At 33.0% G+C, this 27258-nt stretch overlaps 1 protein-coding gene across 11 annotated transcripts in view; it reads right to left on the reverse strand.

Moving 5' to 3' along the window:
• DMD (dystrophin) overlaps positions 1-27258 on the reverse strand; it is a 1281342-nt gene that overhangs the window by 652033 nt on the left and 602051 nt on the right. For 9 of the 11 annotated variants that reach the window (XM_065627016.1, XM_065626998.1, XM_065626951.1 and 6 more), the window contains 6 exons: positions 25531-25701; positions 21945-22067; positions 20323-20460; positions 18219-18371; positions 17110-17292; positions 2516-2710 (listed from right to left, as the gene is read on the reverse strand). In XM_065627016.1, the coding sequence (XP_065483088.1) occupies positions 2516-2710; positions 17110-17292; positions 18219-18371; positions 20323-20460; positions 21945-22067; positions 25531-25701 (963 nt within the window). Of the gene's footprint in view, positions 1-2515; positions 2711-17109; positions 17293-18218; positions 18372-20322; positions 20461-21944; positions 22068-25530; positions 25728-27258 lie in introns of all 11 variants that reach the window. The other 2 variants (XM_065627035.1, XM_065627025.1) reach the window with 2 other exon arrangements.

The raw sequence follows: 27258 nt of genomic DNA on the forward strand, positions 1-27258 counted from the left end.
ATTCTGTGATTCTGTGATTCTCTATCTGATTTTTCCACTCCCTAAAACTTGAAATGAAGATAATAACATTCCTATGAGCCGGTTTCAGTGGATTTACTAAATGTGCCCATAAAACCATTATAATTTATTAAATGTTAGATGTTATCAGATTTTGGCAGCAAAACTCATATTTTGCTATTTTACATTTCTTTGATATGAAAAGTCAGTCCTAGAATTATGTATGACAATTAATAAAAGCTTTTTTAAATTCGTATTTGATATTTATCCTATTTGATAATGAGTAATCAGGTTTAAGTCCTACTATACTTATTTACTTTGGAGAAAAATATTCAAAGCAGTTACTTCTGAAAGATTCTTGTAAATAACCTTATTTTTCCTTTTAAGGATAATTAAAATGGAATTATTTCTGAATGGGAGTGAAAAAATCCCACAAACTCAGTTTTAAAACACGGAGTTGTTCATGACAGTTCTGTAATTTGATCCATGCAAATCTGTCAGGGATAAAAATCAACCACAATTTAATTTCAAACTTTTCCCAACCAGCTGCTGAACAATTTATGCACTACTTTTCTATTTTTACTGCAGGATAATGACAATGATGAATGCTTTTCCTTGGAAATAAATATTCATTAAGCAGGCTCAGATCAAAACTATACCCTTCCAAAAGCCCACGAATGTGCAAGATCTATTTGCCTCTTCTAAGAGATTTATTTGAGAGGAAGATGGAACTGTGCCCATAAATGCATCTCAGAACAATTTAATAGTACAGTTAAATTAAACCTATGGCAATGCTTACTTGTAACCTCAGTAATCAATATTATTAAAGTTGGTGTCAACTCCGATAATACCAAATATATGTGGGTGAACAACAGTTTAGTTATGGATATAAATCAGATAAAGTTAGCCCACATGTAAAGCATAAGAAACACAAAAAGGAAGTAAACTGCCAGTAAACTGGTCAAGGTAGGTCACAGTTTTTCCATCTAATCCAGTAATGAAACATAAATTCATAGACAAGGACCAAGTCATAGCTCATTAGCCATGATTTACAAAGTCTATGACTTTTTTTTGTTCAGAAGAATCACTGTATCAAAAGGGATTGTTTAAAATGAAGAATGACAATAACAATCACATGTTGTGTGCTTCAATACACAGAACCACTTCTTATCTACTGGTACTAAATCAGAAGTGGTAAAAAGAGCAGCCTACTGTTATTTCACACAATCCTGTTATCAGTTATATGCTTCCTTGGCTCAAACACTTCACAGTTATGCTTCACTAGACACTATACTGCCTTGCTGGGAAAAGAAAGCACCCTAATTTTCAAGAGCTAATAAAGAATATGTACATGCATGCGTGTGTGTGCATATACAGATGTCTAAAATGAATAAGATCTATGTGTGTATAAGAATTATATATAGATGTGGTTCTATAGAAGCCAATAACAGCATATGGATGTGGTTTTGTTACATTTCCTCTGTTGTGGAAAGAGATAAATGGGTTCCTACATAGGACAATTCGGGGCACCTAGCCAGAGCCCCTGCCCTGATTCTCCCTCTAAGCTTCTTTCTTATAGCTGACTGCAGGCAAGTTCCAGCCTCTTTAGGCTAATATCTCCTTTTGTTAAAACCTTTCCTTCCCCAAAATAATAACAAAAAAATGGAAATGTGGTCTTCTCTTCGTGCTAGATGACAATTTGAAATTGTCATAATTATATGCAGGACTTAAGCATAATTTCTTACAAGGCTTTCCTCACACAAACATTATTTTGCAAAAGCTGATAACTCATTCATCTGCTTAGGCTTACAATTTTAATCTTACTTCTTATGACAATTCTGTGTTGGAAAAATTCCACCAATTTCAATGGATTTCACTGTTCCAAGTAACGAAGAAACAAGACAGCCATATTTAGTGTCATATCAAAAATACTGAATTAGCTTTTTTTTCAGTATATTATCTACCTACTGGACAATATTTTCTGTTTAGTTGATTAAACTGTAACAATTGCACAGAGCACAGCCCCAATCAGACTTCAAATTTTTTTGGTCTAGCACGGAATGGAACAGCTAAATTTTACTTTTTTTTTCCCTGTTTTAATAAAAAATATTTTTAAATCAAACACTGAAATAAAGCTGCCACAATTGGCTGTGGGTAGGGTTACTTACTAATTACTTCAAATTACAAACATGCAAACAAAACTTTAACCACAAATTCACAACTTCATATATAACTGCCCCTCTTCATCCTTTCTCTCCCATTCAAGGATGTATTTTGCAGACAGCCTAATGTTCTTGTCTTCCAAATGCAGGAGGGAACAGATAAAAATAAATGAACCCTTCAGTGGTCTTATACTTTGCACCAATGTGCAGTCATATATAAACATCCATATAGCCACACATCACAGAGAGGGGCTGACTATAAAACAGATGTCTGTGAGAGTGAGCGCAGGCTGCCAATATACAAAAGCCCAAAGATAATGGAGAAATATCATTATAAGAAAAGATTTCTATCTTACCTTGAGACACTCTTCTTGTTTGAAGAGATCCTCACAATCCTTAGCCTGTAGAACAGGAGAATTAAGGCGCTCTTCTACTTCAGACAAGGCTTGCAGAAGGCGAAGAATCTCTGCCAGGTATGTAGAAGGCACATGAGTGGTTTCCACAGTCATCGTTTCAGTCATCACAAAAGTTGTATCTTCACGAACTGTTTGCTAGTATAGATATACAACAAAATGTTTCCTTTAGTTTCTTAACACTATACAAACTTGTAACTTAACGCAATTACCAGTTCACCACCTAGAAACAATGAAAAATAATTTCTAAGGACAAATGTAGGAAATATTTGAGGTTTCTGACACAGATCACTCACACTCCACTAATCTGATTGAAAAGGCAGTTACTAAAATTAATCCATGCAAAAGTGTACAAATTTTTCTTCTGCTTTCCAAAGAAATGAAGACAGGAAATACAAGAGCACTTCGAGATTATGGTGTTACTGAGATTTTAGTGCTAGTCCTTTCATTTTAAATCATCACACCTCCTTAAGAATCTGTCCTTTATTATAGAAATGTCATACATGTGAGGCCTAAAATACTAAATCATTTCAAGGTGTCAGGTAAAATAATGACTTGTGTAATAGACACAATTTCTTAAATACCACACATCAGAAAACAATTAGGTCAACTAAGCACTTTCAACACTATAGTAAAACCTTTATCTTAAACAAGAAAGTATAATTTGGAATTTTGTGAATTGAAAAGTTTTTAATGCAGCCATATTAAAAAAAATTAAAATCCCAGCAACACACATCTTCAGGAAATTAAGATTTTATATATTTTTTTTTTAATCGGGACATATATGAAATAGAAACCCTATTCTGAAAGCACATGCATACACCAAGTGTAAAGAAATCCCAGACCATTTTGGTTCCAAGAAAATAGATAGTTGGTCTATGGCATTTGGAAAGATACTGACATATAAGGTCACAAAATAGTGACTGTTTATATACATTTCTGATTTGATGTGTTTATGGATCATAGATAAAAAGTAATACTGAAAGTGTGACCTGGCACAGGGAGAATTGTGATTGCTGCTTTTCACTCAACTCAAAACATACGATCACCAGCATCTCCATTAGAAAAGGTAAAAATTAAAAGATATAAATTATTTGTGATTTCAAATACATAAGTTATTTTAAGGTTTTTTTTATTTGTTTCATCACAGCACATAGGTTTCCTAGTGTGGGACCAAGATGCATTGTCCTTGATGTCTGTCTTCTCAAAAATCAAAACTTCACTTATGGTGGACCTCAAAGAAATTTTACAAGCAATTAATGGTAAACTTTCTTTCCAAAAATCTTATTATTTAGATGGTCCAGTCCTAATACAGATAGTGGATTCTGAAGCCATTTATGTGAAAGATAATGGATCAACGGTCTTGAAGAAAAAACATAATTAGTTAGATTCACAGTATGTAAAAGAAAACAAATAGAAACATTAATTTGTACATACTACCTCAGCTAGGTGTCTCATTTTAATGTATCTATTTGTCCCGTCCATCCTTTCATGATGTTTCTCTCCTCAGTTACCAGGCTGAGTCATTTGATTCTTCAGTTTTCTTTAGAGTCTTAAAATATGCATATACACACTCTAGAAGATGTATGCACATCACATATAAAGCCCATAAAGTTATCTGTAGACTTCCGTGATTCTGCTGCATTTCTTATGCAAATTTAATTGCTTTGCTTACACTTTTCTCACTAAATGACTTTCTCAGTACATCTGCTAACACTCTCTAATTACCATATCACTGCTATAATTTTTATTATTTAAAATAAATTGCTTCCAAAAAATTCTGTTTGCCTCCCATGTTTCACAAATCACATGCTCTGCAAAAATAAGAGTTTAACCCAGTAAACCTAAAAAAATAAAGCTGTCTTAGTTGATTAGAAAATGAGAGATTCCCAACAGGCCACTGAGGCAGGCGGAAATATATTTCCATTCCTCAAGTCTACACTGTGACACTTCTACATGTAGCACAGAACTTTAGACCCACATGAGGAACATTTTAACTACAACTGTGTTTTTAGAAGACAGAACATTTCTAAGCACGGTAATGAAAAGAGATGTGCAAAGTTGTTCACTCAAAATGAGGTCGCATGAATATGTAAAGTGACACACAACATTTAATTACTTTATATAGTTTTATTGGTTTAATCTATTTTTTTCAACACAAATTTAGGCTAATAACTATGTATACATGTAAACGTACATGTAGACATGTGTACATAAATAATATCTGTGCCTTCTTGGTCTAAATAATTCTGGAAATTAGAAAAAAGACAAGTTGAAATCAGATGTGTGAACACTGCATGGATATCATGCTTAATTATTTACAGTAATGTCAAATTTGGGTATCTTTCAAACACTGCTACAAAGAACTCATATAAAAGCACTCTTCAAGGCAAAATTAATTAAAATCTGAAGACAGGACTGAATCTTGTATGACATACCTGGTTTAGTAATCCCTCAAAATATGTGTAACATTTAACTAGCATCAATGTTAATGAGATGTATGCAACCATACTGCCCTTTAGAGAAAACTCTACATTCATATTTCTCACACCTGGACAAGTATTCATATAGTTCTACAGGAAAAAACACCATTAATGTTTATACTACTAGTTAAACAGTAAAGTACTACAAACAGTTAAATAAATAAATAAATATGTAGGTTCACATTTCCAAGTAGAGGTCTACCAGAATCTGCCCTCATATTTGCCAACATTATTTAACATCTTATTATAAAAAAAGTGGAACAATACAAATTAATTAGTTTTTGAATCCTTTTTAAATAAGAGTTGGAAATTTGATACAACTTCAGAAATCACAGAATTATAGAACCATTTAGGTTGGAAGAGACCCTCAAGATCATCGAGTCCAACAATTACCCTAACTCTTGCACTAAACCATGTCCCTAGGAACCTCATCTAAATGTCTTTTAAACACCTTCAGGGGTGGCAACTCAACCACTTCCCTGGGCAGTCTGTTCCAGTGCTTTGCAACCCTCTCCGTGAAGAAATTTTTCCTAATATCCAATAAGAACCTTCCCTGGCACAACTTGAGGTCATTTCCTCTCGTCAAATCAAGGATTAAATGTCTTTGCCTTTAGTAGGTTTTTCAATAGGTCACGGGTATTTCTTTCCTTCTATCTTTCCCTCATTGGCAGTAGCATAGCAGAACGAAAGGCAGAAGTTGGCATCTTGCACTAAGGAATAAATAAATAAAGGCAAAAGTTTTTGGCTTGTCCCTATGTTCACTGGAATTGCCATGTTGTAGAAGATAAAATGGGCAGAGTCCTTCCTTATATTCTTTACAAGCATCTTTGCTAGAAATGCATAGCTGAAACCAGATCATAGACTAAAACTATAATGATAAAAAATATATATAAAAAAATATTTTAGCAGCTGGAAACCACTACTATTAAAAATAATATTTATTAAATAAAGATATATGTAATTGCTAATGCTAAAATGGTTCACCAGAAGCAGGGCAGGTTAACATTTTATAAGGATTAAAAATAAATAAGAAAACGGAAATTAAAATTTTAGATAAACATTTAAGAGTGGTTTTGAATAAGTTGAATCTGACAAAGAATCCATTAGAGAGTTACTTGAAAATACTCAAAACCAAATAATATTTAAAAATAATACATATTACAAATAAACTTAAGAATGATGGAGAACTGCTGGTGTAAATGGCCGTCTCCTATATTATTTCTGCAAAATAAATTTTTATTGATATTATTTCCTTAATTTTTACTTGACTGTCAGTGATATACTGATGTGCAAATTATTTCTAGTCTCTGAAAAAACAACTTCTTTTGTTGTCACTAGAATAGTAAATTGAATTTTCTTCCCCATCATTACACATTTTTAATTAAGGCATAGGATCTTTACACAAACATGACTACCTGCATGTGACAAACTGATTTTATCAATAGTTAAGTCCTAGCAGGTGCAACACGAAGACAAGAAACACATCAATGAACTGGACCTTACAGAGAAGACCAATTAGAAAAACAATCAACCAACAAAACCACAAACAAACAAATAAAACTACATGAATAATCCTAGTTTTGCCTACAATTTCAAACATTCCCCCAAAGAAGAATCTGATTATCTGATGATTACTAGCTACACCTAGAAGAGTATTACCTGGTGGGGTCAGAGCTAATGAGACTTCTAGTTCTAGCACTGGAAAACTCAGTGTTAAAACACATTTCACCCACCTCAGCATATCCATTTATTTTCCTCTTTCTGCAGAGGGAACAATCCCAACATCACTTTTACTTTTCAACAGTTTACAGAAAACCTCCAATCTTTTTGTGTTAGGCTTTGACAGAGGTTCCATTTTTGGTCCCTGTCTCACTGCAGACCTCCAAACTCATAGTGGCCTTAGTGCACTGTGCTTTTGAGATAATAACTTCACGCAAACAGAATACGTGGGATGAGTAAAGCAGCAAAACACATCTATTGGCACCACTGTACCATGACACTACTCCTAGCAGCATCCTGATGAGGAGCTCAGGAAAACCAAACAAACATGTACTGCCTCCTCCTGAAGTGTATTCATGCTTGAGAAAGTATTTTTTACAAGCAGCTGTAAGATACATGAGTGTAAAAAGTCAGTCATCGGGGAGGAATAAACACAGGTGTGGTGATACAAAAAGTAGACATGCCTCAAAGAGGCTGGTAAACTTTGGGACAGTTTATTGCTTTCTAGAGAAAAGTCTACATTACATTTACTGGCCTATGGTTAGCATCAATATATTAAATAAAGAATTTAAACCACAAAAGTATGATCAAATGCTGTCAGAGATCAATAAAACCACTTTCAAGTATATATTTATATGTAAATAAGCTTTTATTCACCCCTTCCTATGCCAACTGTGAGTGATGTCAGCTAATATTCAGAAAAATAAAATGTGTCTACAGTGTTGCTAGCACATTTTACAGGTAAGTGTGTATATATGCAGAAGGTACATCAAAATTATACAGTTAATGTGGAATTTTCATTATGAGGTTGGATGGCCTTATTCAATCACAAGAAAGTTATCTATCAGTACAAAAAGAAGCATCTTTTTCAAATACAGAGACACCTAAATCCTCACTACAGGATTAAAAATTTATAAAATGCTTATGTGTTCCCATGAAGGTAAAGCCTTAAAAGGCACTTGGCAGCATTAAAATCTATCTAAAGTATTTTAAAATCATATTTTCAAGTAAGAATGTAAATATTTTCTCCTATATGTGATTTTTCTACTTATGTATTATTACAGTTCACAAAAGCCTGCATGTTGCAATACTTAAAACATGTATTTTAATGTTTGTGTCTGACTTTATCAGTGACATATAAATACACAATGATTTTCAGCACTGCTCTTGAACAGAGAGTTCTTTATGTCTTCACAATACTTCACTGCTAAGGCATATCTAACTGGTTGAGAAATGCTGCATTAAAAGTTTTTATTCTGTGATAAAATTAATCTATTTTATCTATACACAAAAAGAAATAAAGCTAGTTAAAATTAAACTACTCTTAATAATATCATTAGTTAGAAAACATTTCAGTAAATTTTACGCATTAGGAATAGCAATAGAAAATTGCAGGATTTGATTTTTGAAAACCATCAATCAACAAGCATAGGTCAGTGTGAACTTACATCCACTATTGTATTTTCGACCTTCATAAATTGATTGAAATGCAAAGGTTTCCTCCATAAGAAAAGGTCTGTTCCCTATACTTTAAGGCTTCGGTTATGAGACCTCTCCCATAACCTCAGATATTCATGCTACACTCTGATGAGCTCTGTATGGTGTATTGGATAGATACCTGTAATTGCTTGTGATAAACCGTGGTTGCTTGGCTCAAAGACTTTTTTTTTTAATCCTGTGAGGTAAATATTTAATTTTAAAACTGTGACAAAACATTTTGGTGCTGCAGCCCATCCTCTGCTCCACACACCCTCATGCATTTAGAGCTCTCCAAGATGTCAAATATACTAGGTCAAGTGGCAAAATGAACAGCTTTGGCAATCCCTTTTCCTTTTACAGTTGCTTAATGGTGTTTTTGTTTGGTTGGTTGGTTGGGGGTTTTGTTTGGTTTTTGTTTGTTTTGGTTTGGTTTTTTATTCTGGCTTAGTCCAGATATGGACTCTCCAGAGGCATTGCTGCATATTGACCTTAGTTGCAGTCTTTTTGAAAACTCACCCATTCCTTCTTAATTAAGGCCTGCTACCATTCACGCTAATAAGAGACTAAGAAAAGTAGCACAAATCAGAAATTCTAGCAGTTCTGCTGTTAGCTTTTAATCTTGAAAACTTCCATTGGTATCTATTTGTTAAGCAAAGAGAAAAAAAAATCATTGTACCTATGATGAGGCTGAGACATCAGACTCTTATCATTGTACTGTGTTCAATATAAACCAGCCCTTCCAGAAAAGAAAAAAAACAACCAAATAAATTTTAAAAAGCCAACAAAACAAACAGAGCACTGTGTGTGTATCTTATGCCATAGATGCAATGTTACCATGTCCTGAAGAAAAACAATATCTAGTGCATTATGACACAGCTGACTAATTGGAACTACTGGGATTTAGAAAATGTCTCATTTAAAATAATTTATGCATATATGTTAATTACTTCTGATAAAGCTGGCATATCTCAATCTTAATAATTGCAGTAGTTCAAAACTGACAACTAAAAGGAAATCTGTATGTCTGTCATGTGACTTTAAACACATATTTGTAACATTATAAAAAGGGATTATTAAAAAACTAAAGACTATACCTCATAACCATACAACAATCACTGCTCAGACAATGTACAGTCACAAGCATTTTTGAGAGAAGATAACCCTTTAACTACCAGTGAGTCAAAACGGATAGCCATTCTCAGTATTAGAATTCAGTAAATAAGCAAATACGTAGGTACCCATGTTACAATTTGGAATGAAAAAAATCAGAACACATTGCAAAATCTACATCCTAGGCTGGTTTTCAACAGATATTTACAAATGTTATTTTGAATTTTTTAACATTTTTATCTGTTTATATCTGTTACCTTCCAGTAGACAAAATGTATTTGAAAGTTTCTATATGCTAACTATAGAACACATAAATCCATAGAGCTGCTAACAATTTTTTGTATTCATCTTGAAATAATTTTCACAGCTGAAAATATACATACAGATATTATAAAGGAAATCTCATACTAAAGGAAGTATCTAGTTGATAATTTAGAAGATTGAGCTCTTCTACACTGGCCTATATCCTTGTAACCATGATGTAGAGTTGTGACAGTGTCTATTGATTCTGTTAAACCAACATTATGTACTCAAATTTCACTGCACAACAGGAAGTACTGGAAAGAATGGAAGGAATTTCAAATTAATTTTTACTCAAAATAGAATTTCAAAATTGTTATTCTCGGACAGTGGTAAACTACAGAGAAAAAACAGTGTATATAGTGGCAGAACAAGCTTCTACACGATATGCTGAAAGCAACTTTCCTAGGATCAGCCTTTGATCAATGTCAAGTCATTTAATGGGTGATTTATTAAGACTACAGAAGTGCCCCCATCTTAGACAGCATTTATGCTGTCTTGAATAGTAACGTGTAACTCTACTGACTGATCAGCAAGGAACCAATTAATGTTAAATATAGCACAGATATGTTAGAATACAGTCCATCTGATGTCTAAATAGACTTACCCATTTTGAAATTGGCTGTTGATTTGTGATGCTAACTTTCCAGATATTTACGCAAAGTACATCTGTTAGCTGTTTGGTGAGATAATTTAGAAAATAAACTAAAAGTATCATTAAAATACCACATAAGTGTTGAATGCTAACACATTCAAAGCATGAAGTCCTAAATCTTAAACACTGACACCTTCCAGAAATGTTAAAAGGCATTACCTATTTTCCATCTTTATTTCTTAAAATAACATTAATCTACATTTATAGAGATTCAATCATACAGAATAATAATAGGTTTTGTCACTTGGGCTGATTTTGTTACTCCAAGACATAGTTTTTTTTAAAAACAATGTGAATGCAACTGCTGTCAATCTAAGCAGGTTTGAAAACTAATTAAATATACATACATAGATGTTCAAGCACTCATACTGAAATTTAGTTTTTTCTGCACGTTTATGAATATACTCAGAACATCCATGCAGAAAAAAACCAGTGATGCTGACATCCTTAATTGTAGACAGGAGATGAACATCATCTCGTCAAAAGATGCTGTCACTTAGGGCCAGACCAATCTGCAGCAAGTCTTTTCCCTTATTATTTAATTCAATATTATAGCCAAGTAATTTTGACACCAAATACTTCACCATGTAATTTATTATGTTAATAAATGATGATATACTATATCAGAGAAAATAAGATGGTAATTTGCTGCCTTGTTTCCCAAGTAGCTAGGTAATTATAAGGAAGAAAATACTATATTAGTATAATGTTCATTTTTTTCCCAAATAAAATTGAAAGAGACAACTGGGTGCTATGTCACACATCATTCTTTAAGCAAAGGCTGTTAAGTCTTGTTTCCACCTCAGCCATACAGAGAACAGTTAGAAAAGCCTGCGGTGTAGCTAAGACTACATTCTTATAACTGGTTCACGTAACTCAAAGACAGCATCCTAAATCATCCTCAGTCCAAGTTGCAGCAAAAGTTTTCATTCCTATGTGATGAGGTTAAGATGTTGAGTTTCACTTTTAAACTAGAGAATGTAATTCAGATCACTTCACTAATGTTTATAACAAATGAAAACTGGCAGAGAAAAACATTTTTTGTGAAGTTCTCTCATCCATAAGACAAGATTTTTAACTTCACTCTATTAAAATACTGCAGATTTGCAGTGATGATAGTGAATACTGTACAGAATGAATATGGAAATATGAGAGAAGACAAATACACTTTAGAAGGAAGAATTCAAAATAGTGTAGTAAACTGGTGGACATTTACAAAAGAAGGCTACAGATGGTCTTCACTTAAATTACCACAACACTGTATACATTCATTTTAGACACAGAGAAGGTAAAGTGCATTTAAAAATGTATGTCTCAAACTAGCTCCTCTTCGGCTGTATCAAAGACAATATCCATCTTCAGTGTATTTCCCACAGCTTTCTTACCTTAAATTAGACATAAAACGACAGTATTTGAAATAAAATTAAATTATTTGGAATGAATTTTCTAATAGCAATTTCCAGGTTGATAGATGCTAGAAAATGGATGCAAATATGCAGCTGATTCTCTTCCAAAAGATTCTCATTCATCCTCACCCCTTTTGCAGACCACAGTCAAAGAAGGCCCAGTTTTAGCTGTGCTGTGTAAAGCTATTTGTTTAAAAAGCTGCCACTGTAAAGGTCAGAAAAGTTAAACGGTGTCACAGGATCACGTCTGTCCTGGCCTTAAGAGACCGAAAGCGCATAGGTGAAAGAGATACTAATCCATCACTGCATAGTTCTTTTCTTTGGTTCAGTAGGTATTTTCCTATTTTGCTTTTCTAATGCCTTTTCTCTCTTTCATTCATCCTCACTCCCAGTCATTGTAGGAATAATGAAGAATTAGTTAGCCCCTTTTTCTTGGCAACCATTGCATGGCTATTTATTCAAAGAAATATTTAAGTAAGAACAAGAGAACAAAACCACTCCATTCCAATGCTGCTTGTTGTGAAAACTGTGGAAAATGATCAAAAACAATGGTGGCACACCACCACTGAAGCATCCACATTATTTAGATGCAGACAAAGAACTAGGACACAAAGTCCGGTGTTTATCTAACTATGACAGATATATTTCAATGAATGTTTTAGAAAACAACTTTATATAGAAACATATTTTAACACTTAAAAAAAAAGAAGAAGAAAAAAAAGCAAAACAATTTAAATTTCATCAAATGAACTAAGTAGAGCTCCACAGGGAAATATTAACTGAAAACTGCTAGATGCCCTTAAAAGACTCAACTTGAACAAACTCTTTAATTTCAGATGTAAACTTGATCAGTCCTTAATCTGGTTCCACAAGTTGGTCACATACTGTCTCACCTGAAGTGATAATCCAATTAGGAGACAAGTATTTTGAATTTCTGAATGCTTTACAGAATCTTAAAAAGAACAATGTCTTTTATTTGGAAAAATGAAGCTTATGACATTTATTTCATAGTAAGTACTAAGAGTACTAGTATTTTACCTATATTGAAAGTTACTATTGAATCGCTCAGACTAAATGACTTACCTTAATGAAATAAATTAATGTTCTGTATTAACTATTGTCCTTATTCATACTTGTTCAATGCATGGTCTAATTCGTACAAAAACATAGTCTCTCCTGACTTTGATCAACTTTATTATTTTTCCTAGTATGGCCAAAATCCAGGACCAAATATTTCAGTAGTAAAATGACCATAAATTTCAATAGAATGTTTGTGTGTCACCAATGAAATTACTGAAATGAATTAGGTAAGTCTATTTTTTTGTTCATATATACATGAATAGATACGTCTTTTTCACAGCTGTTAATAGGTTGCAAGTACAATATTCATTCTGTTGTAAAAATGTTTACAGCATAGTTCGGCATATGTGATGGCAGAAAAAAATGTTGGATAGCTTGGTAGAATATGGCAATAGGACTTACGAAATAAGAATTTATAGTGTAGGCTCTGCACGCGTGTTCATCTAGAAAATGTCCTCTTATCAGAAAAGCCTTCAATCCTCTCTACACACAGTAACTTCGGTCAGCTCATTAAAATCTAAATTGAGCCATGACATAAACATGCTTACAGACTGCTGAAATGAAAGCATGGAAATAAATAAATAAATAATAATTTAAAAAATCTTCTCTAAAACAGGCATTAACTAAAGCTAATTTAATTAAATGTAATATAAATATATCAATAACTGATTTTGATCCTGATTTGAACTAAACTATCTGAATCTACCTTTTTCTCTGCAACAGATAACTATTTTAATCACCCTGGAACAATGGCATTAACTGTTGCAGAAAAACAGAAACTGGAAGATTTAGGTTCAGAGTATAGCAAAGGGAATTGATAACTTTTCCGAAAATACTGTGTGACGGCTAAGGCTTAACGATTTTAGATTCTGCAGAGATAACTTAGAATTACATGTCCCTTGACCTCTCTAGCGTTACAGTTTTTCCTGAAATGACTTTTTTTTAAAAAAAACAAACATGTAATTTTAACACGCAAAAAAATTGCATACTGCTCCAGGATTAAAATTTAATGGCTTGTTTTTTGAAGTTTCTTAAGCTTCCATGAATTTCACTGGGATTTAGTGATAATTATCATTTTAAAACATGATGGAAAATATTCCACTCATTAAAGAGTTATTCAGATTTCATAACTGAAGTTACTACCGACTGATTTCAAACAGAAATTTTTAGCAGAAATGAAGTAGAACACTAAACTTTTCTTACCACGGGAATCTGAAATCTGCCCCATTGAAAACTGAAGTTTCTGTCAACTGTTTATTTTACCACATGTGAATAAAGACACTTGGTGGGAGAAACAACTTGTAAGACAACATGAACTCAAAAACCTTTTTCCACTCAGTGTCATTTTAGGTTTTGTGTGGTTGTATTTATGTATTTGTGTACCATGTTTATTCTGTTATTGCAATAAACCCACCTTTCTCCCTATAGAACATCACACATTACTCTCTGGCAATTTTCATATACAGAGATGACCACTATGCAAAATTGAATAATGTCTCAAAACTGGCATTAAACAGAACATGCTGTGTTTGAGGTAATATAACTTCATCATACCTTATTATCAAAAGTAGTGACAGATAATTTATTTTAATGTATATACACCCATATGTATTTGTTAATTATTTGCTGGATGTTTACTGCTGCATATTTGTGAGACAATGAGAATTCCATGAGAATCTACCATTCTAGAGAGAATCAATTCTTATATGGTTATAGTTCCTATATCCTTCTGACAGGTCTTCCCAGCAAATATTGGGGAAAAATAAAATCCAGGGGAGCATGGTCATTCTAATTTCATACTTTGGTATCAGAAATATATTAGTACCAGCAAAGTAAGAAATGCAATTCTGTCATTAAGCCACATAATTAGAGGTCTTCTTCAGTGCAGTCTTGCTATGTTTATTCAATGAATCATAATGAATTTCAAGATACACAGTAAAACTAAGTCCTCATTGATTTATATCGACAACTTACTATTGTTATATAAGTCTGTTATTGAATATATCATCAATTAAAAGTAAAAAATGCAGTATTTTTCTATTTCTTTTGCTTTAAAAATAAATTCCTTTTGTATTTTTATTATATGGGTTTATTTCAAAGTCCCTTCCAATCCCTAACATTCTGTGATTCAGTTGGTGGTTAACAGAAAAACTCTGTGAAAATCATTTTTCCTGGTATCTGCATGCGTTCAAGTGAACAGTCTTAATTTTCGTTTTTCTTTTCTATTTTAAACACTTGCACAAACAATTAATCCTCACAACATCCCTGTGAGGTAGGTACTTAGGTTGTATTAAAAAAAGCAAAAAAAAAGACTCAAGAGAAATTCACTGATTCAGCAAAGCCAAAACTAAGACAGTAACAAGGCAGTTGTACTTCTCACTCTAATTTCAGCCATGAAAATATACTGCCTCTCACCAGTTTCAGTAGCTTCTGTAAAACTTCTAAAATATTTCATATGATTATCACCCTCAGTCATTGTCAACAAAGATATTTTTCATAAGAAATGAGAAGGATACAGTAATTACCCTGTACACATGAATATTTCATGGAATAATGTCCTGATTCCACAGATAAATATGAAAAGTAGCCTTCTTGCATGAAATTTGAGCATATTTAAAAATTTAGCCATTACAAAAATATAAATATATTATATAAATATTTTAACAATAAAAATACATGTAATGGTTATATGTTTTTTTAAAAATTAATGTCTGTATTCCTTTGATCAATTCAAAAGCATATGTGCTGCTGTATCTAGCTTATACATTTTAAAGAAAAATATGTTAATGTATAGTTTTCTTGATTTGCTAGTAAAATTTTATAATGGATATACTCATCCTCTGTCATGGTAAGTGGTATATCACATAAAAAGCACAGTGACAGCAGAATGTTTTTATATAAATTACATGCATGTTCTTATTTTTTACTTGCTTATCAAAGGAAGAAATATACTCATTATACGAAAAGACTCATTTACAAGATAAAGTGAAGCCTGCTCTAGATCCATGCCAATATAAATGATTTACAACTGATTACATCCATCAAGTTTAATATAGACCATAGTAATCTGAAAAGAGTAATCAGATGGAACAAGATTTAATATCATACAAACCAAAGTTAATGTTTCTTTGATTGTTTCCATTAACTGCATAGCTATCCCAATGATTAGTTTTATATATACATTTTGTAACTTAATAGTAGAAAAGTTAAAAATTCACAATACACAGTACATTTAAATAGAGGATTGTATTGACCAAAAGATTATTCATCATTGCTCATTTTTGCAATGATTTGTTTTCTTTTTTAAAAACACAGTTGACCTTATATCAATTAGAAATAACACTTCATGTATTTAAATTATCATTAGCCTATCAGTATGACCCCTCTGCAATCTAAATGCATTTAAAAATAAATTTTAAAAATATACATTTTTTTTAAACACCACTAGCACTTACAAGATTACAGAAGAGTACATAATGCAACAACTTCCTTGAGATCAAATCTTATCTTTCTTCCTATAAAATCAAAAGACCCAATGCCAATGAGCAGAGTCGTAGGAATGGCAAGGAAAACCTGCTCTGTAAATGAAAAAGCAATCTCTGGTACCCTTCCAAAAGGGTAATACCCAATACCTATTTTGATCATAAACCTGGAATAGTGACATTTTATTTCCCTTTTATTTATCCAGTTATTGCATCATGTATAAACCAGAAAAAAAATTATATTTTATATACAACTAAACAACTCAAAATCAGAAGACACAAAGTTGCTTCATAAAATAATGTTTTCATCCTTTCTTGCAAAAACTCTTCTGAGATTCAACCACTTGAAGAAGAAGTCATGTGTATGTATGTATATATAGTGTCATAAGATATTTTTTAATCTCTTCCTAAAGTGGTTATAACATGTTATGGAAAAATTAAAAAAACAATTGAAATTGGCATGAGATGGGTAGTTTGAAAAAGACAGTTTTTCTGATTTACACATTCACTGAACAAACTAGATGCATGGCAAACTGACATTTTTAATCTGGAAAATGTTATGGAAAAATAATGAGGCAACAGAAATAAAAATGAATTTTTCATTGCTGAGTTTTTCGTAATTGGCTGATTTATCTTAAGGGCAATTTTAAGACCAAAGCAGAGAGCTATTATATTAGAATATAAAGATTCTCCCACTTGCAGACAATAGGGTTTTTCATAGTAATATCTGAAGAGTTGACACTGACCCTGAAGCTCTCATTGTTAGCAGGATGCTGTTAGTAGTAGCAGTTGCAAACATAAGGGTTTGCCAGTAACAACTCACAATTTGTGCATAGTTGAGTCTTCGAAACTGAGCAAATTTGCTCTCAAAATCTTGCCAGCGCTTGCTGAGCTGTATCAGGGTTGGCTCCACTGCTTTTGCAGCCCCATCCTTAGACAAGCGTTCAGCTTGCCTGTGCACCGCATTCAGATCTTCCTTCTTCTTCTCCAATTCTCCATCAATCTCCTAGTGAGCAAAACCAATACAGGGCCCAGGACAGTTAGCTAACTAGATCAACCAACTTAAAATTAGCAAAATACTTCTGTCAGAAATTCCACTTCCATTTTATTGTTACAGTTAAAATTTACAGCTGTTTCAAGTAATATTTTACATTTCAACAAAACAAAATAACTGAAATTGAAGAACCTTCTTGGAGATCAGCTGTAGAGATACTAACAGCTAGTATACACTGAAAACGAGTTGGCAAAGGCCAACAGTTTCCACTTCCAGATTCTTGCTAGTACAGTGTGATGGGCAATTGGAGAAATAATTTTTCAATAAGGGTCAGCATATTCAGGACAAATAGTGTTTGGACAGCTTACAAATATATTTTTTGATATATTACTTTGATATATTACTTAACCCTTATTTTGCTCTGTGGGAAACTCAACAGAGAATGAAGCAAAGAAAGACGATGCAAAATAAACTAGGAAAACCTTTGAAAGTATGTAAATATATTTATAGAGTTTGACAGTGACATATGAATATGTTCTGATGAAAATGAATGTGCTAACATGAGATAGAGGTCATCCATTTATCGGTAAGTCATTTGTTCATCTGGAACAAAGATACATAAAATCAATTAAAATTTTTACTAGAAAACATTTGATGTTTCTTAATACATTGCAAACTTTCAATACTATCAACAAAAAATTTGTTTAGTGTGTTTCAAATTATTTATGTAGCATTCTGTACAACAAACAAATACAAGATACAGCACAACAAACAAATGTCAGTTTGAACACAGAAAATTAGGGTTTATTTTACTCGAAATAAAGAACTGAACTGATAATTTTCTGTATGTATTTGAAAATTTGTTGCATTTGCTGCCTGTTAAATTGATAAACTATCAATCAGAAAGATCCACCATTGCCACCCCAAAACAACATTACCTTTAGCTTCTGCTCGTCTTTGTTGTCTGGTAGACTGGCTAACTTTTTCTCAATGTCATCCAGCCATGTCATTAGGTCATCAGCCTGCCTCTTGTACTGATACCATTGATGAGAAATCTCTAAAGCCTTTTTTCTTCTTTGAGATCTCAAGTCCTGTTCATAGTGCAGACATTATTAGAATATGAATTAAAGGCTTATAAAATATGAATTGGCATGTGTGCACACTGAAAGGAAAAAAGGCACACAAGGCCACTATTTGTTTTAATTAAATATTAATATTTAAATATAGTATATAAGTATCTGAATGCAGCATATTTTCTTCAGTTTAACAGTACAAAAGCAACTGAATACAGCATATTTTCATCAGTTTAACAGATTATTTTTTCTTTGAAAGGAGGTTACCTAATTCAGGGTTGTTCACATGTTGAAGAAATGACTGAGAAAGTCACCAATATTCAGAAAAGTTAAGACTCTTATATAAATGCCAATATTTTATATAAAACACTTCTGCTTAGAATACTCACTGGACAGATGGAAACACAACCCACTTAGTATGTAGCCATAAGTGGGCTTCTTGTGTTTTGTGGTCTCCTGTGAAATTCTAGCCTGCATGCAAATTCTGTAGCTATTCAAAAGAAAATCATCTCAATGCAGAAATGTATGCAAAGACAGGTTTCCTTTTTCTAAATTAAATACCATTTACATAACAAATGCTTTGTGTTTGTGACTTAGCTTTATACAAGTATTAAAACCTCTCTTTAACAGAAAGTTAAAAATGTTATTTTATTTCTTATAAATATTATTAAATATACTACATTTGTATATGTTTTAACTTCTTAACTTCACTCATACAGAATTCAGAAAATCTTTTCACTACTATAATTTCTTATTAAGAAGTAAATTAAAAAATTACTGGTACATTTTATATAAAAAGATGAATTTACTTCAATGATTCTTGAATTTTATCTGGCAAGGTTGAATGCCTTAACTGAGTCACCTGAAGGAAAATCAATCACTCCTTTCCATAAAAACAGCCAGTAAGGATCTGGTCAATAGCGTAGTTCTAGAAACACTTTTTTTGCTTCTTCTCCATAAAGAAATATTCATTACTTCCATTTCACTTGCAACAGTCAAAGACACACTGAATAGATTTCAAGGGTTTGTTGTTTGGTGGTTTTTGTTTTTAATGTGGAGAAAATAATGGTATATTCCAGCTATTCCTTTACTGAATGCACACATTTCTGCAAAACTGTAACAATGAGAATGAAGACCACAGAAAGGAAAGATGCTGCTTAAAAATAAGCAATAATAAAACATAACCATGATATGCTCCCCAAACCAAAACCAACTTAAAATAAAACTTTCAAAAGAAAGAAAAATTCTGCTTGCCAATAAGATGAAAAATTCTTCTACAGTAGCCAGAGCCTGCTGCTCCAGATAGGTGAACAAGGTGACTTTCCAACTTTAAGATTTTACTTTCCTTAATTCTATCTTTTCCTGGAAATACGACACTCCAAATAGGTCTCACTGTGGATGTTTCTAGAAATAGTATCATACAGTTATACCTCCAGGAGTGTGGTGACACAGAATATTGATATGTGACTTTGGTTTTCAGCCTCCTAGATGCTGGGTGTATTGGTACTACCACCTACCCTATTTTAAAGAGGCCAAAGCCACTTTTCCCACTGAAAGAGCATAGCTTGTAAATCTTTTACTAAAGCATAAAAGAACTTACTCATTGCCAGAAGTATGTTCTACAACTGAAAATGTAAGTTTGTGAGAACTGATTCTAACTAAGGTCTTGACTGCTGTTGCATTAAACATGTGTAATGCGTTATAAAATGAATTATTATTAAGGAAATCATTGTAGTCCAGCTGGCACTCACATGGTTGTAACACTGAAGACAAAACAGTACTTGTTAAGATGGAGATTTAAAATGTCTTTTCCAAGGCATCAAGTGAAGTATATAAGAAAATATATGTTTATAGCCAAAGAGTTTTAAATTTATCTCCAAATAGTAATGAAGATTCATTTAACAGAACAATGTCCTAAAATTAAGAAAAAATTGGTTTAGTAGCATGTGTATAATTGTAGCTCCTATACCTTGAGAGCATTATGTTTAGTCTGCAATAGCTGCTGTTTTATCTTTATCTCCTCCCGTTTTCTCTCATCTCTGACTCTCTTTTGAAGTGTCTCGCCCCTTTGCAGCAATTCTTTCACTGTGCTCTCATCATCTTCACTCTGATTTAAAAAAAAAAAACCAACAACATGTAATGGGCACTTTAATTATTACTTAAGTACTAGGAGATACAGACATATAAAAACTACACTTCCTCTGCTAAGGTAATCATCTCACAACTACTTTCTGTTCTACACTGAAGACGAAATAGCTTTTACTTGCTTTCTACAACACATGCGGACGCTTGAGGAGAACAAGTTGAACAGTACATAAAAACCAACAGATGTTTGATATTAGATTTTACATGGCATCCAGGATAGTCGGATGAAAACTCTAAAGGCAAAAGTGTGAAATACATTTTACTATAAAACAAAAATAATAGAAATATCTAAAATATTCTAAAGCACTGTCAGTAGTCAACTGAAATTGCCAGTATGCTAGGACACCATGTAATTCCTGACCATTTTGTGTATCATCACAATGCAACACAGCAATTCTGGCCAGGAAAATGATACCACTATACTTTTTACATAGAAGTTGAATCTATGCCACAGCTTCTGGGAGTGTATCTCTTGAAACACACTAAATATTTTTTGCAAAGAAAGGGAACAAAGTATGCTAAAATAGTGGAAACTGCCCCGTCAAACCTGATTCACTTAGAATTTACCACTGCAGTTCATACTGCCTTAAATTTTAATTTTCCTGCATTGTAAAAAAAAGAAAAAATAAGGTCCTGTAAAGATTCCTTTCAGCATTGATATAAAAAAGCTATCTTTGAACTCCTTAAAAAAAATAATATTGCTTACAAAGAAATGTATATTTGATCTTGATAAGGATTTGCAGAGAGGGTCCTAAAGATGAATCTCTGTTATTTGCCAGCCAACAAATGTCATCCCTCTGAAAATCACTCTGGAGGAAACACAGCACAGTGCCAATAGTAGCAAAGTACACCTGTATTTCACTCCTCACTTTTTTTTTCTTTTTTTTCTTCTTTTTTTTTTTTTCCCCCCCTAATATGCATAAACAGTTTTACTGCTTGCAAAGAGCAAACATGAGTAATAAAGCTTATCACAGTCACAGAAAATATTAACAATAAATCGTCAGATCAAATCTGTTAAGAACTAATTGGCAAGTGGTATTTGTTTCAATTGTCATTGCCTAGTATTTGCTTTTAGTGAATGTCTTCTTTTACTATATTGCCCATTTAGATACATCATTCTCAGCTTTCTTGGTCTCTATATTGCTACAGAGATTTTAATATTCATTCCCTACTCTGTAATATTGCTGGTACTAGTATAGGACCTGTAGATAATATTTCTGTTTTCTTTGTATTTTCACAACGGTCAAAAAATGTTTTTCTTATAAACTAGCAATTAACTTATCACTAAGTTAATGCTAAGTTGGGAGTTTTGACTTTATAATATATTAGCACAGTAAAATTCTGTCCAAGTCAGATCCTAACAAGAATATAGAAGTTTCTAATTTTCACTCAGGTTTTTTCATCTCCCTGCGTACTTCACTCAGACTTCCATTTCAACCAAATTACCGTATCTTTATTGAAGTCCTCCTCTTTCAGATTCACCCCCTGCTGAATTTCAACCTCCAGTGGTTCAAGCAATTTTTGTATATCGAAGTCAAATTGCTCCAATTCCTTTGAAGGAATGAAGGGCTAAAATGGGAGAAACACAAAGAAACACATTTATTTAAATCACAGACTTATTAGAAACATAAGTGAAAAGAGACATCTGTTCTACCTCTCATTGTTAAAACAATGGTAGACTTCCCATCATGTGGAAAAATATCTACACCATACAACTCAAAGTACCCAAAGATGCAAGTAAAGATAAGTACTTAACAATAGTACAATTTCCATATAAGAAAACATAAGAATTCTATAGTGAGTTAAAACAAACAAACAAAACCAAACAAACAAGTCTCATGTTTCTGTGTGAGAACAGGTTCAGATAAACAATATAACATTAAAAAAATGTCTAAAAAATTAAATGTTGACACTACTTTTCTACATCTGGTTTGTCAGAAATTACTCACCCAGCAACAAGCAATCCATTCAGATGAAAAACTAACTACTACTACCAATTGAGAAAAATTTCATTATAATTTGTTTCAGTTCTTCGAAATAATTGCTTTCTCACGAAGAACAGCAAAAATGTCAGGTGAATTATACAAACCAAAAGACAGATAATCTTTGTATAAGATATTCCCCAAAAATATTTTGTCGCATATTAAAAAAAAATAAAAAATCAACAACGAAACTAAAAGAGCTGTGTTTCCAAAAAGCCTTAGCAAAAATTCAGGACCAAAAACCCTCAAACAAACCAGATAGAATTCCTCCAAAATGAATCACACTATAATTATAGTGCTTTACTTTAGCCTTCAGTTTTAAATCTAAAACAAGCAGCACTTAGTAACAATAATACAGCACACTTTATCTACCTGATGCCTGTGGATAGTTTAATGTGCAATATGCAATGCATTTATTAAGTGCATTGCAAAGGATCAACAGAAAAAGCTTTAAATGCAACAACAACCAACAAATTCTTGATGATTTGTGCATAAAATTAAGATTTAAAGGTAATTAATGCTTTATGATGTTCTAGGAACTCCTGGACATATAACTGTCTTCTTGCTAAAGACATAAGCACATTACATTCTAATCAGTTGTCTTTAATCTTCCCTCCAGTACAACGGGTATTTCTTTTAAAGCAAAGGTTTGTAATGATGATGATAACAATCAAACTTAATCAGCCAAAACAAGAGAGACTAGACATCATATATTCTCATCTGTTCCACAGATGACCTGGGAGAATAAGGTCAAAATGCCTTAATTGTATCTGGTTGATTGTTTTAATGACAAAGATTTTGTGCACTTATGAACACTGATGGAAATACAACGTATGATATTTGTAGAGAATAATACTATGTTCACAAATTTTCTTTAAGAAGCTCAGAATTACACTCAGCAAAGCACTTCAACTGAGGTAGAGATAATAGCAAACTACATGGTAAGTTATTCTCAAATGCTCTGAAGGATGTCTTCAAAAGTACTTAAATCTCAATAAAAGACAAATCAACTAATAAAATTGGAATATAAAATTACTAATCTCTGAGAAGTGCTAAAAACAGTAACAAAAAGAAAAAATGAAGGAAAAATACTAAATGAAATTCTTATAAATGAATGATGTTCAAAGACCACTTGAAAATGTTAAATCTCATTTTAGGACATGACGAATATTTTGGTAATTAAGGACACAACAATTACGTACTACCATTTACTGAATTCACAGGTTATTTCTTATGCACTTCACTGTTGTATTGATAACTGTTAGTATTTGAAAAAATATAGCTAACTTGAAAACAGATGAGAATTGATTGAAAATAGATTATGAGAGCTCACTGTCCTCTTGAATTGATATTTTCATGTTATTCACCAAGTGTATGAAAAAAACACAAACACTTAGGAAGCATAATCTCACCCCATAAGAATAATAATTTTTCAGCCCATAAAGCAGGAATCATGACTAAGGGAAGGGCAGTTACCTACATTATACCGGTGGACAAAACGGGGCACCCAGCAATTTAGTCCTTTAACCAAATGCATACAGCAAGTCAGTAGAATCACCAAGAATTCAGACAAGCCTTTTCCTCTCTATCTTATATAATTCCTATAAGTATAGATATCCTTTGTAAATCAAATCCTGGTTGTCCATTCCTCAAGGTTCTGGAAAATGTCCTCTAAATTCTAATATACTGTTAAAATTATGTGCTGCACTTATTCCTCTCGTCTTGGCAGGTACATAAGGTATAAAGCTTAGTGAGGTGCTGCCATTCCAGTTCATCTTGCCTGTACAATCATGAATGGGAGAACACCTGAGAGAGAAGTTTGGCAGGTGGAAGACATTTGCAGGCTGTGTTCTGAAGATACTTCATCTTGATAAGCATCTTTTCCCTCTTCTTTGAGTGAGCCCACAACATGCAATGTGAACAGTTAACCACCTACAGACAGTCTCATTGCTCCCTAAGACAAGCGACAAATTCACACAACCCTATCAAGGGCTGCACCAGCCCTGTATGCTTACAGTGCTGTGGAAGTGCAAGGTAAAAATGAGAAGGAAATCCAGACTGCAGAGAGCAGATGTTCAGAACAAAAACATCATACAACACAGTTGTTTGGGCTTTGTGCCAAGATGTTCTCTGTCTACAGTTTGTACTTCTGTAAGAAGTGAGAAACACACTGGAAGGGCTGAAGTACTACTGTGGCCAAGAGGGAAAGAAAAAAAAAAATATGATCTTTATTGATAGGACATACTCTTTTCTGTTCAGAAATGAAACTTAAATAAACTCAAATATCCACAAAGAACGTGGTGGTTACACAGGGTATTGAGCCCCGTGTAAGCCCTGAACAGCTAATGAAAACCATGTCTCTTTGCTTATGCTTTTTGCAAAGCTTATTATTTCCTGCTCTGCCACTGATCCTCTGTGCATTCACTTCCAGTACTGTTACACTAGCCAGAAAAAAAAGAGTTAAGGTCAGGGTTTAGTCTGCCAAATAGCTCTCTTCAAAAAAGGCAGCAAATGCAATTCAGAAGCCATAAGTAAAAATTACCTAATCCATACTGAATTCAGATTCAGTTCTCAAACTAGTTGTACAGATGAGCAGATGAAGTATAATTGATAAAATCTGTGTATATCTGTCTATCTCTGTATCTCTAACCCTGGTGATTCACAGCCTCATAGGAAAAGACTGGGTGCATTTAATGAAAAATTAGCCCCCAAAAGCCAATCTATATTTAAAAAAAGGCTACTCCTACTTTGAGAAGATTAAGAATCTTACTGATTCCCAGATGTTGCCCAACCTTTATAAGTTAATGAAGTAAGTAATCATTGTTACATTCATAGGAAGTCAGAGAATACTTCTAATTGTGAAAAAATGAAAAAAGACCTTAATGCCAAAAAACCCCAAACCTTCACACTTCAAAAAATATTATTGCTATTTTTTTCCTTTAAAAGTTTATTTTTTTGAGAAACTGCAGCCTGCTATGTAGTTGTAATTGTGCACCTTATATAAATACCATAAATACCATTTTGTATGCATCTCCATATGGTCCTCCTACCTTTCCACTCTTAATTCTTTGTGATAAAGTTGCAAATCGCTGGTTGAGCTCTGACAGTTTAGGCTCTACTATTTTCCTGCAGTGATCTCCATGGTTTGTCATCAAGTCTACTGCCTGGGCACGCACAGAGTCCACCTTTGGATGCATGTCATTCAGCTCAGCCTTTAAGCGCTACAGTCCGTGAGCAAGAGACAGGGCTTGAAGTTAGTAATAAATGCAAAGAGAGAGAAAGAGAGAGAGAGAGAGTGTGCAAAGGAATAGGGAGCAAAACCACAAAGCAAATTCAGAGAACTATGCATGAATGTGTAAGTCCAGTCGAAATACATTAGATAACATTCCCATTCATATTCCTCAATTTTATAGCAGGAATGTATCTACATGTCTGGTTTAATATCTCCTAGAATAAATTAATGGTGAATGTTATTTCTAGGCAGGTTCTCATCTGCAATAATACAATCCTCAGCATATTTCAGGATATGTTATATTATTTCATTTTATGCTAAATTATTTTATTTTTAGAGGAGCTGCTAACTCATGTATTATAGAACTGGATGTCCAGTTGTTGCTTTCATTACTGTTCATGCCCACAGTCAAAGCAGGGAAAAAAGACACGAATGAAATCAGTGGGAATTTTTTCCATAAATCTATCACAAATTACAAAAAACTGAGGGCAAATAACTTCTTTCTCTGCAACAGTAATCTTAACAGTAGATCCCAGTACAGGCAGAGGCAAAAAAAGATAGCCAGGCATTCAGGAATCATAAGCAGAGTTGGGCATTAAGAATGACATTTCATTGTCTTCATGAAATGGCTTTGTGCAACACAAATATATATACCTGTATTTATGGCAATTGTACTTTGTACCTGATGGTGGCAAAATCATTCATTCAACTATAAAAGTCTGTCCTGTAATCCTGCTGAGATCAATGAGGCATTGATTTATACTCTGCATTGGAATTTGTAAAGTTTTGCTTTAGTAAATGGTATCATTATGCTAGTGCCAGCAATATAATTCTGATTTTGATTTGCAGACTGTGCCTCAGATAGTATGTACTGACCATGGAGTTCAATATAAAGTAAAACTTCACACTGATTTCAGAAAAAAAAATCCATACAGATAATAATTCTAAGTTGTTTAATCTTAACAAAGAAGATATTTTAAATGAGATACTTTAAAATTCACATCTGTCTTGCAAGTTAGTTTTTCATCAGTTGGTCAAATGATACAATGAGCCATTATAAAATCTTCTGATCAATACACTAAGCCATTATTATACAGCTAGTTCACCACACAATATTGTTGTCTGTAGTGGTCTGGCAACAACACAAACAATGTTTATAGAACTAGAACAATCACAAGACAGAGATATCAAACACAGATACCACAGATATCAGAAAAGTATCACAGAAAAACAGAAAAAGAATTAAAAATGAAGGACATGGAAAAAAAGGATTCTGTTCAATCAGATGTGTCCAAGGACTATTTTCCAGCAAATATAGGTTTAGTAAGTTGCTGTTCTACTCACCAGGAAGTCACCAAGACTTACAATAACATACCTGGTTTTATTTCTGCAGGGATTTAACTTTCGCAATGCAGTGCAAATTTAATAAGTAATCTACAAGCTGCCAGAGGGTAGCTTTATCACAGAAGAAAATAGTGTTAATAAATTTGTGATACCTTTCAAAATATGCAGGTTTTGACACATTCCTTTTTAGAATAAAATTAAT

The sequence above is a fragment of the Caloenas nicobarica genome, chromosome 1, assembly GCF_036013445.1.
Source record: "Caloenas nicobarica isolate bCalNic1 chromosome 1, bCalNic1.hap1, whole genome shotgun sequence".
NCBI lineage: Eukaryota > Metazoa > Chordata > Aves > Columbiformes > Columbidae > Caloenas > Caloenas nicobarica.